Source organism: Oncorhynchus clarkii, chromosome 2, assembly GCF_045791955.1.
Source record: "Oncorhynchus clarkii lewisi isolate Uvic-CL-2024 chromosome 2, UVic_Ocla_1.0, whole genome shotgun sequence".
Taxonomy (NCBI): domain Eukaryota; kingdom Metazoa; phylum Chordata; class Actinopteri; order Salmoniformes; family Salmonidae; genus Oncorhynchus; species Oncorhynchus clarkii.
In genome coordinates this window covers 91,744,405-91,759,731 of record NC_092148.1, presented here as the reverse complement: position 1 = coordinate 91,759,731, position 15,327 = coordinate 91,744,405, and the positions used below count along the sequence as shown (strand labels likewise).

Sequence of the window (15,327 nt, the reverse complement as noted above, 5' to 3'; positions counted from 1 at the left end):
GTACAGTAGACTGTTAGAACAGGTACATTAGACTGTTAGAACAGGTACAGTAGACTGTTAGAACAGGTACAGTAGACTGTTAGAACAGAACAGGTACAGTAGACTGTTAGAGCAGAACAGGTACAGTAGACGGTTAGAACAGGTACAGTAGACTGTTAGAGCAGAACAGGTACAGTAGACTGTTAGAACAGGTACAGTAGACCGTTAGAACAGGTACAGTAGACTGTTAGAACAGGTACAGTAGACTGTTAGAACAGGTACAGTAGACTGTTAGAACAGAACAGGTACAGTAGACTGTTAGAACAGAACAGGTACAGTAGACTGTTAGACCAGAACAGGTACAGTAGACTGTTAGAACAGGTACAGTAGACTGTTAGAACAGAACAGGTACAGTAGACTGTTAGAACAGGTACAGTAGACTGTTAGATCAGGTACAGTAGACTGTTAGAACAGAACAGGTACAGTAGACTGTTAGAACAGGTACAGTAGACCGTTAGAACAGGTACAGTAGACTGTTAGAACAGGTACAGTAGACTGTTAGAACAGAACAGGTACAGTAGACTGTTAGAACAGGTACAGTAGACTGTTAGAACAGGTACAGTAGACCGTTAGAACAGGTACAGTAGACTGTTAGAACAGGTGCAGTAGACTGTTAGAACAGAACAGGTACAGTAGACTGTTAGAACAGAACAGATACAGTAGACTGTTAGAACAGGTACAGTAGACCGTTAGAACAGGTACAGTAGACTGGTAGAACAGGTACAGTAGACTGTTAGAACAGGTACAGTAGACTGTCAGAACAGGTACAGTAGACTGTTAGAACAGAACAGGTACAGTAGACTGTTAGAGCAGGTACAGTAGACTGTTAGAACAGGTACAGTAGACTGTTAGAGCAGAACAGGTACAGTAGACTGTTAGAACAGGTACAGTAGACTGTTAGAACAGGTACAGTAGACTGTTAGAACAGGTATAGTAGACTGTTAGAACAGGTACAGTAGACTGTTAGAACAGGTACAGTAGACTGTTAGAACAGGTACAGTAGACTGTTAGAACAGGTACAGTAGACTGTCAGAACAGGTACAGTAGACTGTTAGAACAGAACAGGTACAGTAGACCGTTAGAGCAGGTACAGTAGACTGTTAGAACAGGTACAGTAGACTGTTAGAGCAGAACAGGTACAGTAGACTGTTAGAGCAGAACAGGTACAGTAGACTGTTAGAACAGGTACAGTAGACTGTTAGAACAGAACAGGTACAGTAGACTGTTAGACCAGAACAGGTTCAGTAGACTGTTAGAACAGAACAGGTACAGTAGACTGTTAGACCAGAACAGGTACAGTAGACTGTTAGAACAGGTACAGTAGACTGTTAGAACAGGTACATTAGACTGTTAGAACAGGTACAGTAGACTGTTAGAACAGGTACAGTAGACTGTTAGAACAGAACAGGTACAGTAGACTGTTAGAGCAGAACAGGTACAGTAGACTGGTAGAACAGGTACAGTAGACTGTTAGAACAGGTACAGTAGACTGTCAGAACAGGTACAGTAGACTGTTAGAACAGAACAGGTACAGTAGACCGTTAGAGCAGGTACAGTAGACTGTTAGAACAGGTACAGTAGACTGTTAGAGCAGAACAGGTACAGTAGACTGTTAGAGCAGAACAGGTACAGTAGACTGTTAGAACAGGTACAGTAGACTGTTAGAACAGAACAGGTACAGTAGACTGTTAGACCAGAACAGGTTCAGTAGACTGTTAGAACAGAACAGGTACAGTAGACTGTTAGACCAGAACAGGTACAGTAGACTGTTAGAACAGGTACAGTAGACTGTTAGAACAGGTACATTAGACTGTTAGAACAGGTACAGTAGACTGTTAGAACAGGTACAGTAGACTGTTAGAACAGAACAGGTACAGTAGACTGTTAGAGCAGAACAGGTACAGTAGACGGTTAGAACAGGTACAGTAGACTGTTAGAGCAGAACAGGTACAGTAGACTGTTAGAACAGGTACAGTAGACCGTTAGAACAGGTACAGTAGACTGTTAGAACAGGTACAGTAGACTGTTAGAACAGGTACAGTAGACTGTTAGAACAGGTACAGTAGACTGTTAGAACAGAACAGGTACAGTAGACTGTTAGAACAGAACAGGTACAGTAGACTGTTAGACCAGAACAGGTACAGTAGACTGTTAGAACAGGTACAGTAGACTGTTAGAACAGAACAGGTACAGTAGACTGTTAGAACAGGTACAGTAGACTGTTAGATCAGGTACAGTAGACTGTTAGAACAGAACAGGTACAGTAGACTGTTAGAACAGGTACAGTAGACCGTTAGAACAGGTACAGTAGACTGTTAGAACAGGTACAGTAGACTGTTAGAACAGAACAGGTACAGTAGACTGTTAGAACAGGTACAGTAGACTGTTAGAACAGGTACAGTAGACCGTTAGAACAGGTACAGTAGACTGTTAGAACAGGTGCAGTAGACTGTTAGAACAGAACAGGTACAGTAGACTGTTAGAACAGAACAGATACAGTAGACTGTTAGAACAGGTACAGTAGACCGTTAGAACAGGTACAGTAGACTGGTAGAACAGGTACAGTAGACTGTTAGAACAGGTACAGTAGACTGTCAGAACAGGTACAGTAGACTGTTAGAACAGAACAGGTACAGTAGACTGTTAGAGCAGGTACAGTAGACTGTTAGAACAGGTACAGTAGACTGTTAGAGCAGAACAGGTACAGTAGACTGTTAGAACAGGTACAGTAGACTGTTAGAACAGGTACAGTAGACTGTTAGAACAGGTATAGTAGACTGTTAGAACAGGTACAGTAGACTGTTAGAACAGGTACAGTAGACTGTTAGAACAGGTACAGTAGACTGTTAGAACAGAACAGGTACAGTAGACTGTTAGAACAGGTACAGTAGACTTTTAGAACAGGTACAGTAGACTGTTAGAACAGAACAGGTACAGTAGACTGTTAGACAGGTACAGTAGACTGTTAGAACAGGTACAGTAGACTGTTAGAACAGGTACAGTAGACTGTTAGAACAGAACAGGTACAGTAGACTGTTAGAACAGGTACAGTAGACTGTTAGAACAGGTACAGTAGACTGTTAGAACAGGTACAGTAGACTGTTAGAACAGGTACAGTAGACTGTTAGAACAGGTACAGTAGACTGTTAGAACAGAACAGGTACAGTAGACTGTTAGACAGGTACAGTAGACTGTTAGAACAGGTACAGTAGACTGTTAGAACAGGTACAGTAGACTGTTAGAACAGAACAGGTACAGTAGACTGTTAGAACAGGTACAGTAGACTGTTAGAACAGGTACAGTAGACTGTTAGAATAGGTACAGTAGACTGTTAGAACAGAACAGGTACAGTAGACTGTTAGAACAGGTACAGTAGACTGTTAGAACAGGTACAGTAGACTGTTAGAACAGGTACAGTAGACTGTTAGAACAGGTACAGTAGACTGTTAGAACAGGTACAGTAGACTGTTAGAACAGGTACAGTAGACTGTTAGAACAGGTACAGTAGACTGTTAGAACAGAACAGGTACAGTAGACTGTTAGAACAGGTACAGTAGACTGTTAGAACAGAACAGGTACAGTAGACTGTTAGAACAGATACAGTAGACTGTTAGAACAGGTACAGTAGACTGTTAGAACAGGTACAGTAGACTGTTAGAACAGGTACAGTAGACTGTTAGAACAGGTACAGTAGACTGTTAGAACAGGTACAGTAGACTGTTAGAACAGAACAGGTACAGTAGACTGTTAGAACAGGTACAGTAGACTGTTAGAACAGGTACAGTAGACTGTTAGAACAGGTACAGTAGACTGTTAGAACAGGTACAGTAGACTGTTAGACAGGTACAGTAGACTGTTAGACAGGTACAGTAGACTGTTAGAACAGGTACAGTAGACTGTTAGAACAGGTACAGTAGACTGTTAGAACAGGTACAGTAGACTGTTAGAACAGGTACCGTAGACTGTTAGAACAGAACAGGTACAGTAGACTGTTAGAACAGAACAGGTACAGTAGACTGTTAGAACAGGTACAGTAGACTGTTAGAACAGGTACAGTAGACTGTTAGAACAGGTACAGTAGACTGTTAGAACAGGTACAGTAGACTGTTAGAACAGAACAGGTACAGTAGACTGTTAGAACAGGTACAGTAGACTGTTAGACAGGTACAGTAGACTGTTAGAACAGGTACAGTAGACTGTTAGAACAGAACAGGTACAGTAGACTGTTAGAACAGGTACAGTAGACTGTTAGAACAGAACAGGTACAGTAGACTGTTAGAACAGGTACAGTAGACTGTTAGAACAGGTACAGTAGACTGTTAGAACAGGTACAGTAGACTGTTAGAACAGAACAGGTACAGTAGACTGTTAGAACAGAACAGGTACAGTAGACTGTTAGAACAGGTACAGTAGACTGTTAGAACAGGTACAGTAGACTGTTAGAACAGGTACAGTAGACTGTTAGACAGGTACAGTAGACTGTTAGACAGGTACAGTAGACTGTTAGAACAGAACAGGTACAGTAGACTGTTAGAACAGGTACAGTAGACTGTTAGAACAGGTACAGTAGACTGTTAGAACAGGTGCAGTAGACTGTTAGAACAGAACAGGTACAGTAGACTGTTAGAACAGGTACAGTAGACTGTTAGAACAGGTACAGTAGACTGTTAGACAGGTACAGTAGACTGTTAGAACAGGTACAGTAGACTGTTAGACAGGTACAGTAGACTGTTAGAACAGGTACAGTAGACTGTTAGAACAGGTACAGTAGACTGTTAGATCAGGTATAGTAGACTGTTAGAACAGGTACAGTAGACTGTTAGACCAGGTACAGTAGACTGTTAGAACAGAACAGACGTATAGAAGCTCCTCTCTTTGGTGTATTATTTGATATTTACATCATTGTTTGGATGATCAGCTGAAGAGTCTATTTAAGGAGCGTGAGCAGTTGGGTCAGGTCTATGGAGGAGGAGGAGGAGGAGGAGGAGGAGGAGGAGGAGTTCTGCAAGACTGGGCACCGAAGACGAAGGTCATCAAGGTAAGCTCAGATGTACAAAATATTGATGTTTTGTTCCCCGAGCCACTTAGTTATCATTTTTGCCTTATGGCAAGGTGCTCCATCATGCTGGGAAAGGCATTGTTCGTCACCAAACTGTTCCTGGGTGGTTGGGAGAAGTTGCTCTCGGAGGATGTGTTGGTACCATTCTTTATTCATGGCTGTGTTCTTAGGCAAAAATTGTGAGTGAGCCCACTCCCTTGGTTGAGAAGCAGCCCCACACATGAATGGTCTCAGGATGCTTTACTGTTGGCATGACACAGGATTGATGGTAGCGCTCACCTTGTCTTCTCCGGACAAGCTTTACGGATGCCACAAACAATCGGAAAGGGGATTCATCAGAGAAAATGACTTGACCCCAGTCCTCAACAGTCCAATCCCTGTACCTTTTGCAGAATATCAGTCTGTCCCTGATGTTTTTCCTGGACAGAAGTGGCTTCTTTGCTGCCCTTCTTGACACCAGGCCATCCTCCAAAAGTCTTCACCTCACTGTGCGTACAGATGCACTCACACCTGCCTGCTGCCATTCCTGAGCAAGCTCTGTACTGGTGGTGCCCCGATCCCGCAGCTGAATCAACTTTAGGAGACAGTCCTGGCGCTTGCTGGACTTTCTTGGGCGCCCTGAAGCCTTCTTCACAACAATTGAACCGCTCTCCTTGAAGTTTTTGATGAGCCGATAAATTATTGATTTAGGTGCAATCTTACTGGCAGCAATCTCCTTGCCTGTGAAGCCTGTCTTGTGCAAAGCAATGATGACGGCACGTGTTTCCTTGCAGGTAACCATGATTGACAGAGGAAGAACAATGATTCAAAGCACCACCCTCTTTTGAAGCTTCCAGCCTGTTATTCGAACTCAAATCAGCATGACAGAGTGATCTCCAGGCTTGTTCTTGTCAACACTCACACCTGTGTTAATGAGAGAATCACTGACATGATGTCAGCTGGTCCTTTTGTGGCAGGGCTGAAATGCAGTGGAAATGTTTTTTGGGGATTCAGTTCATTTGCATGGCAAAGAAGGACTTTGCAATTCATCTGATCACTCTTCATAACATTCTGGAGTATATGCAAATTGCCATCATACAAACTGAGGCAGCAGACTTAGTGAAAATTAATATTTGTGTCATTCTCAAAACTTTTGGCCACAACTGTACACTACCAGTCAAAAGTTTTAGAATACCTACCTATTTCTTTATTTTTACTATTTTCTACATTGTAGAATAATAGTGAAGACATCAAAACTATGAAATAACACATATGGAAACATGTAGTAACCAAAAAAGTGTTAAACACCAGATGGCGCAGTGCATCTGGAGAGGCGAAGATTGAGAGCCATGCGTCCTCCGAAACACAACCCAACCAAGACGCACTGCTTCTTGACACAACGCACATCCAACCCGGAAGCCAGCCGCACCAACATGTCGGAGGAAACACAGTACACCTGGCGACCTGGTCAGCGTGCACTGCGCCCGGCCCGCCACAGGAGTCGCTTGTGCGTGACGAGATAAGGATATCCCTGCCGGCCTAACCCTCCCTAACCCGGACGACGCTGGGCCAATTGTGCGTCGCCCCATGGACCTCCCGGTCGTGGCCGGCTGCGACAGAGCCTGGGCTCGAACCCAGAATCTCTGGTGGCACTGCGATGCAGTGACTTAGACCACTGCACCACCCGGGAGGATTATTGGGTCATTGTCCTGTTGAAAAACAAATGATAGTCCCACTAAGCCCAAACCAGATGGGATGGCATATCGCTACAGAATGCTATGGTAGCCATGCTGGTTAAGTGTGCATGGAATTCTAAATTAATCACAGACAATGTCACCAGCAAAGCACCCCCACACCATAACACCTCCTCCTCCATGCTTCATGGTGGGAAATACACATGCGGAGATCATCAGTTCACCCACACACGTCTCACAAAGACACGGCGGTTGAAACCAAAAATCTCCAATTTGGACTCCAGACCAAAGGACAGATTTCCACAGGCTAATGTCCATTCCTCATGTTTCTTGGCCCAAGCTACCAACAAACTTAGTTAATCCTGGTGTCCATTAAAATAACATAACATTTATCAGAAATACAGTGTAGACATTATTAATGTTGTAAATGACTATTGCAGCAGGAAACAGATGATTTTTAATGGAATATCTACATAGGCGTACAGAGGCGCTGTCACGATCGTTGTTGTAAGACTCGGACCAAAGTGCAGCGTGGTTTGCTTCCATCATCTTTTATTAGAAGTGAAACACACAGAAAACAATAAAGTGCAAAAACGAAACGTGAAGCTAATGTAGTGCTCCCAGACAACTATACATAGACAAGATCCCACAACAAACAGGTGGGGAAATGGCTGCCTAAATATGATCCCCAATCAGAGACAACGATAGATTGGGAACCATACCAAGCCAACCTCTTTAGACTAGTTGAGTATCTGGAGTATCAGCATTAGTGGGTTCGATTACAGGATCAAAATGGCCAGAAACAAATAATTTTCTTCTGAAACTCGTCAGTCTATTCTTGTTCTGAGAAATTTCACAAGGTATTGGAGTGGCCATCACAAAGCCCTGACCTCAATCTTATAGAACATTTGTGAGCAGAACTGAAAAAGCGTGTGCGAGCAAGGAGGCCTACAAACCTGACTCAGTTACACCAGCTCTGTCAGGGGGAATGTGCCAAAATTCACCCAACTTATTGTGGGAAGCTTGTGGAAGGATACCTAAAACGTTTGACCCAAGTTAAATAATTTAAAGGGTTTCTACCAAATACACTCAATTAGTATGTAAACTTCTGACCTACTGGGAATGTGATGAAAGAAATACAAGCTGAAATAAATAAATCTCTACTATTATTCTGACATTTCACATTCTTAAAATAAAGTGGTGATCCTAACTGACCTAAGACAGGGAATTTTTACTTGGATAAAATGTCAGGAATTGTGAAAAATTGAGTTTAAATCTATTTGGCTAAGGTGTATGTAAACTTCCGACTTCAACTGTATGTAGTAGGTATATCTAGCAGGTATATGTAATATTATCAGGTATATGTAACAAGTATATGTAGCAAGTATATGTAATTGGTATATGTAGCAGGTATCAGGTATATGTAACAAGTATATGTAGCAGGTATATGTAGCAGGTGTGTCTAGCAGGTATATGTAGTAGGTATCAGGTATATGTAACAAGTATATGTAGCAGGTATATCTAGTAGGGATATGTAGCAGGTGTGTCTAGCAGGTATATGTAGTAGGTATATGTAGCAGGTATACGAGTGTCTTGCTTCAATCTACTCCTCTTTCTCTCAATCAGAACTCCCTTGACACACTACACAGCCAGAGGAAGAGAGAGAAGGAGCTGATGAGGGAGCAGCAGCAGTTTGCAGGACTGGGGCCTGTGTCTGAGGAGCAAGAAGAGGAGGACGACCCAGAGAGGGAGGTGGAGGAGGAGGTGACTCGCCTTAGGGAGGAACTCCACAGCAAGACCCACGCGGTAAGAAATCCTTCAAACATGTAGTATGACGGCATTTATGTAGTGTTTATGAAAACTTAATGAATGACCCTATAAAGCCTTTATATGGCAGGCCTTAATAATGCCACCCCCGGGTGTTTACTCTACTAACTGAGTGATAAATTAGCATCTGGACCCAACATGCAGAAACTAATATCATTAAAATGGCAGCATGATATTGCATGTAGCCGCTTACACACTGAAATGAAATGACATCCTGTGATGTGTCCCTAGCTTGCAACTTATCCAGCAGATTTCTTCTCAATGCATAAACACACACACACACACACACACACACACACACACTTATTTAACCCTGGCTTCTGTCTTTAATCAAACAGAAATGCAGGGGAGGGGGGAGGAGGGAAAAAAAGGGGATGGGGAGAGGAGGGAAAAAGAGGAGGGGAGGGGGAGGAGGAAAAAAGAGGAGGGGAGGGGGGAGGAGGGAAAACGGGGAGGGGATGGGGGGAGGAGGGAAAAAGAGGAGGGGAGGAGAGGTGGGGGAGGGGAGAATGAGGGAAGAGAGGGAGGGTGTGAGGAGAGAGAGAGAGGGGAAGAGAGAGAGAGAGAGGTGGAGAGAGATAGAGGTGGAGAGAGAGAGAGGTGGAGAGAGAGAGAGAAATGGAGAGAGAAAGAGAGAGAGAAAGAACTCCATAATCACTCCTCTGTGAAATGCAGCACAATAATAATCTGACGTTACTTGTTATACTGGGAGGAATAATCCCATTTGTGGCTGAGGAGACTGGCTGACCTGGCCAGAGGCACAGATACCGACCACAGGTGCTTCCACAATGGCCCCCTTTTCCCTCTATAGTGCACTACTTTTGACCAGAGCCCCATAGGTGCACCATATAGGGAATAGGGTGTCATTTGGGACTCCGACCACATCTGACGGACTAACTAACTCCCTCCCCCCTCAGAGTAGAAGAGGCCTGGACAAGGAGTTAACTTGCTTCCAAGGGGTGGCGCTACAGAGTAATGTTTGTAGCCTTACAAAACATGCCTCAAATTGGGACACATTTCTCGTCAGACCCCCCCAAACATCCCACATTTGAAAAATGTAACTAAGCGCACAGCATCGTTCCTTTGCCGTACACTCTTAGGAGGTGCTATCTATAATTTAAAAAGGTTATTCGGGTATACCCATAGGAGAACCCTTTGAAGAACCCCTTTTGGTTCCGAAAATGGTTCTACACGGAATCAAATAGGGTTCTCCTATTTGGGAGAACCATTTTGAAACCTTTTTTCTGAGTGTAGAAAGTCTAGTCAAATGAAAGGAGTAGATCTGTAGATTCAACCTTCAGTTCAGCTTAAAAATCAACCATTTCCCTCCATACCAGATGTCAGCGATGAGTGTGGAAATCAGCAATCTGAAAGAGAGAAATGAAAACCTCCAGAAAGGTGAAAGATGTGAATGAATCAGTCCCATTAGAAATCTATCTTGGCTTCTGATCTGTGTGTGGAAGTCTTAGATCTCAGTGGGTAGTGGCAGTGTACAGTACCAGTCAAAAGTTTGGACACACTGACTCATTCAAGGGGTTTTCTTTATTTTTTGTTTTACTATTTTCTACATTGTAGAATAATAGTGAAGATATCAAAACTATGACATAACACATATGGAATAATGTAGTAACCAAAAAAAGTGTCAAACAAATCAAAATATATTTTAAATTTGAGATTCTTCAACCTAGTCACCCTTTGCTTTGATGACAGCTTTGCACACTCTTGGCATTCTCTCAACCAGCTTCATGAGGTAGTCACCTGGAATGCATTTTTGATTTGTTTAACACTTTCTTTGGTTACTACATGATTCCATATGTCTTATTTCATCGTTTCGATGTCTTCCCTATTATTCTACAATGAAGAAAATAGTTTTTTTTTAATTAAGAAAAACCCTGTAATGAGGTGTGTCCAAACTTTTGACTGGTACTGTATATACAGCTGGCAGATTTGGAATGGTTTCAGGTGGCAGTTTTCTGACCCTGGCTATGCCTAACCCTAACCATACCTTAACATTAACCTTACCTTAACATCAACCCTTCCTTAACCAATTCCGATCACTCTGCTTGACCTTAACCATTGGATCTGCTGACTGAATATCCACTGCTTGGGATTAATGTGTGTGCTTAAAATCCATGTGCTTATGTCCTCCAGAACAGGGGCATACCGGTACCCAAAACTGGACTAGTACAGTATAATTGTCAGCTTAGCATTTGATAATCAAACTGAGATAATGCAAATCAAAAACTGCTCAGGCTTCCTTCTAGATCTGAGTTGGTTTGTTATTCCAGACATATTAAAGTGTTCGGGTGAAGAGAACTCAGAACCCAGAGAGGGCAACACAATTAATTAAACAATCTCAGCACCCAGAACCACATTTTGAGACTACTCAGGAAAAACATTACAGCACTTATTTTTCCGATGGAATTCTTCTAGGTTGAAAGAAGCATTATGACATCACTTGACCCTCCCCTCCCCTCAGAGTGGTTATGGGTAAAGCCTCTGTTCTGGATCTCCGCCGCTCTTTCTGATCTGAAATGGCTTCGGAAATGATCGTGTTTGACAACATTACATCAACAAACCGTCATCTACTAAACTGAAAAAAGTATTTCAATTATGTTGAATTAATCTGATTCCATGTGTGCTGTTATATTGACTTGACCTAACCAAGCTAGGTCACAGTAAAACCCCTTATGAAGGCTTTAGGCCTAAATGTTTTTAAAGTGATCAATGCCCATTACATCTAAAAAATCCATTTGGGTGTTTAGAACTTGGGATTTTTTAAATTACTCAACACTTTTAGTTGGGTTTGATTTCCCTGTTTTCCTGACCCAGCCAAGCTAAGGTTTCAGCCACAGATCCAAGGGTTGGGCGCCACAGCGCCGAACTCTTCAGAGAAGACCACGTCAGAGAGCGAGGAGCCTCTTCTATTGGAGAGAGACATGCAGAGGGGATCATCATCATCACCACCACCCCGCTGGGAAGATGGAGTGTTCCTGGCTAGGCAGGTGCAGATCGGCAGCCCTGAATTGGAGGGGGAGGAAGAGGAAGATGGAGGCTGTGGCTGATGCATACCTGGTCCTAATTTGCTCCCTACCCCTTCCCCTTGGCCCTTAACTACTTCAAGGTTGTCAGATCTGAAGCATCTATATACGTAGAAGCAGTATTGTTGTAGAGCTTCCACCATATTGCTTCCAACATATTGCTTCCACTATATTGCTTCCACTATCCTACAGATCTGCAAACATTGAAGCTAATGGAGTCCTCCATCTTCGCGTGAAGTCTTACTATAGTCATGCAATGATACAAATCCTAAAAAGGTCGTACAAACCAGTGTTAACGTCAATCTACTGATTAGTGGTTATAAATGTGGTGCTTTTGTTGATGATTAACAATGAAACAGGAAGTGAAATGTGTTCCATTGATAGTGAGATGACAACAACAGAGGATGATTTTCTGTAATACGCCTACCTAATACGCCTAGCTAATGATCCACATATAGGGCTGTGTAATAGTAGTAAGGTGGCTAATACATTAAAACTACAATGTTACCACATACAACACAAACATTCTGGAGGTTTGTGATTTGCCAATTTTGTTGTAATTAAAAAAATGATTGCGTTAACTCAGATGATTGTTTGCAATTGATTTAGAATGAGAACGATCTGTCATCCAACTCCCTGAATAAGGACAAATGTAAGATCTCATTAGTCTTGAGTTGAACAACACTTTTTATTTCAGATAATGTACAACTCACAAAGCTACAAAATAATTGTATGCAGTGTAATCCACTCGTGTGATATGAGGCGTATTTGATAACCTGCAAAATTGGCAGTGTTTCCTACTTACAAAGCATGTAGAAGTCTGTTTACTTTTTATCATAGGTACACTTCAACTGTGAAAATCCAGAAAATCACATTGTATGATTTTTAAGTAATTTATTTGCATTGTATTGCATGACATAAGTATTTGATACATCAGAAAAGCAGAACTTAATATTTGGTACAGAAACATTTGTTTGCAATTACAGAGATCATATGTTTCCTGTAGTTCTTGACCAGGTTTGCACACACTGCAAACCTCTATTGGGTTCAGGTCTGGAGACTGGCTAGGCCACTCCAGGACCTTGAGATGCTTCTTACGGAGCCACTCCTTAGTTGCCCTGGCTGTGTGTTTCGGGTTGTTGTCATGCTGGAAGACCCAGCCACGACCCATCTTCAATGCTCTTACTGAGGGAAGGAGGTTGTTGGCCAAGATCTAGCGATACATGGCCCCATCCATCCTCCCCTCAATATGGTGCAGTCGTCCTGTCCCCTTTGCAGAAAAGCATCCCCAAAGAATGATGTTTCCACCTCCATGCTTCATGGTTGGGATGGTGTTCTTGGGGTTGTACTCATCCTTCTTCTTCCTCCAAACACGGCGAGTGGAGTTTAGACCAAAAAGCTCTATTTTTGTCTCATCAGACCACATGACCTTCTCCCATTCCTCCTCTGGATCATCCAGATAGTCATTGGCAAACTTCAGACGGGCCTGGACATACGCTGGATTGAGCAGGGGGACCTTGCGTGTGCTGCAGGATTTTAATATGGGGATATATATATACAGTGAGACAAAAAAGTATTTAGTCAGCCACCAATTGTGCAAGTTCTTCCACTTAAAAAGATGAGAGAGGCCTGTAATTTTCATCATAGGTACACTTCAACTATGACAGACAAAATGAGAGAGAAAAAATCCAGAAAATCACATTTGTAGGATTTTCAATTAATTTATTTGCAAATTATGGTGGAAAATAAGTATTTGGTCAATAACAAAAGTTTCTCAATACTTTGTTATATACCCTTTGTTGGCAATGACAGAGGTCAAATGTTTTCTGTAAGTCTTCACAAGGTCAGGGCTTTGTGATGGCCACTCCAATACCTTGACTTTGTTGTCCTTAAGCCATTTTGCCACAACTTTGGAAGTATGCTTGGGGTCATTGTCCATTTAAAACCCAACCAAGCTTGATCTTCTTGACTGATATCTTGAGATGTTGCTTCAATACATCCACATACATTTCATTCCTCATGATGCCATCTATTTTGTGAAGTGCACCAGTCCCTCCTGCAGCAAAGCACTCCCACAACATGATGCTGCCTCCCCAAAAAACATTTTTGGGGCTGCCTCTCGTGTCTGCTTCGTTGCCGTGACCCCTGGTAGCGAAGTTGTTCCTCCCTCGCTACTTCAGCCTGTTTCCATGGCAGGGTCTTGTCCCCTGCCATCACCTCCTCCCATGTCCACGATGTCCTCCATTCTCTCTTCTCCCGGGCCCAGGATCCCTGCTCCTCTTGGTCACGCTGCTTGGTCCTTTGGTGGTGGGTAGTTCTGTAACAACTGTTTGAAGAAGTGGACCAAAGCGCAGCTTGGTACGTGTTCATGATTTTTATTAACTGAACACTGAAATAACAAAAATAACAAAGAGAACGAATGAAATAGCATTGACTATCATTAAAATGTGAATACTGTTATCAAATCAATTCTCTGTAATTTAATTGCACGATTAACTTTAATTAACTAGGAAGTAAGGGCACCACGGGGATTTTTTTTTTTTTTGTATTTATTTCCCAAATGAACTCTTCCAATATTGTCATATCTTATTGATTACAGTCACGTATTAATGTATTATTACCTCATCAGTCTCATTACTGAACATAGCAAACCCTTGGATATCTGCACGAACCCTAACATAGATCAATAATTAAGCCAATTTGTATATCGCTGATTCATGATTTACTAACTAACGTAATCAATCACAGAATTACATAAACACAAACACAATAGGTCATACATGATAGAAAAGCCCCTAGTGGGCTAAGCCAATGATGGCTTGGTAGACAAAGGAAAGGGGTGGGGACAGCTCAAGAGTGGGAGACTCAGAGCTGATAACTACACTCCTAGAAAGTGCTAATACTTTGAACATGAACATTCAAAAATAAATTGCAATTTACATATTTACAAGTATATGTCTTGGTTGTCCCTCTCTGCGATTGCCAGGCCGTCTGCTGGAGAGTCAGTTTGTCCACCAGAGATCAAATTCTGTCGGAGTTGTAGGTTGTTTCGGAAATGTTCTTAGATCGGATGTGTTTACCAGACTAACGTATTTGAAACAGGTGCAGCCTGAATAATTGTTCTTTAGTTTGTAGATTTCTTAGCCATTTCAACGTGGGAATGATCTCCACGTTCTCTGGTCTCTTCCTTTGGTAGAGTTGCCAACCATTTCAACATGTAGCGACAGCTTCCATGTTTTCTGGTCTCTGGTTCAAACTACTCTACACACCAGCGTCATCTGTCATGTTTTGGTTTCGAGTAGTAATAGCCATTTCAAAGTGGGAACTCCCATTCCTGCGTTTTTTACTCTAGTTTGTAGATTTCTTAACCATTTGAGACATCCGGCATACTTTGGGTCTCTTTGGCATAAAATGTACATTTTGTCATGAGTGATTTTATACTCATGAAGGGGCCATGACGCATGATGTGATGTCTGAGCTCAAGGGGGCGTGGCCACTGACTAGTTAAAACTTTATATCTAAACAAGTATCTAATAAAGAAGGCCAACATCACATTATATCTTCTCACAAATTGTTTCATATTCACTCATATATTTTATACAACCATCAGATGCAAACCCCATAATTGAGAAGTTTACGCAACCAAAGACACAGTAACGTGTGTTTCCTGTCCCTCATGAGATCACCA

The 15,327-nt window shown here is 42.3% G+C and overlaps 2 protein-coding genes across 3 annotated transcripts in view; one reads left to right on the top strand and one right to left on the bottom strand.

Moving 5' to 3' along the window:
* The window catches only part of LOC139376221 (myosin heavy chain, non-muscle), a 33,684-nt gene extending 21,464 nt beyond the window's left edge, over positions 1 to 12,220 (top strand). Inside the window, exons 23-26 of one of the 2 annotated variants that reach the window (XM_071118536.1) lie at positions 4,958 to 5,077; positions 8,398 to 8,577; positions 9,936 to 9,996; positions 11,431 to 12,047. In XM_071118536.1, the coding sequence (XP_070974637.1) occupies positions 4,958 to 5,077; positions 8,398 to 8,577; positions 9,936 to 9,996; positions 11,431 to 11,663 (594 nt within the window). In that variant the 3' untranslated portion in view covers positions 11,664 to 12,047. Of the gene's footprint in view, positions 1 to 4,957; positions 5,078 to 8,397; positions 8,578 to 9,935; positions 9,997 to 11,430 lie in introns of both variants that reach the window. The other variant, XM_071118544.1, reaches the window with a different exon arrangement.
* LOC139376285 (uncharacterized) overlaps positions 1 to 15,327 on the bottom strand; it is a 1,125,987-nt gene that overhangs the window by 806,993 nt on the left and 303,667 nt on the right. The gene's annotated exons all lie outside the window — the stretch shown is intronic.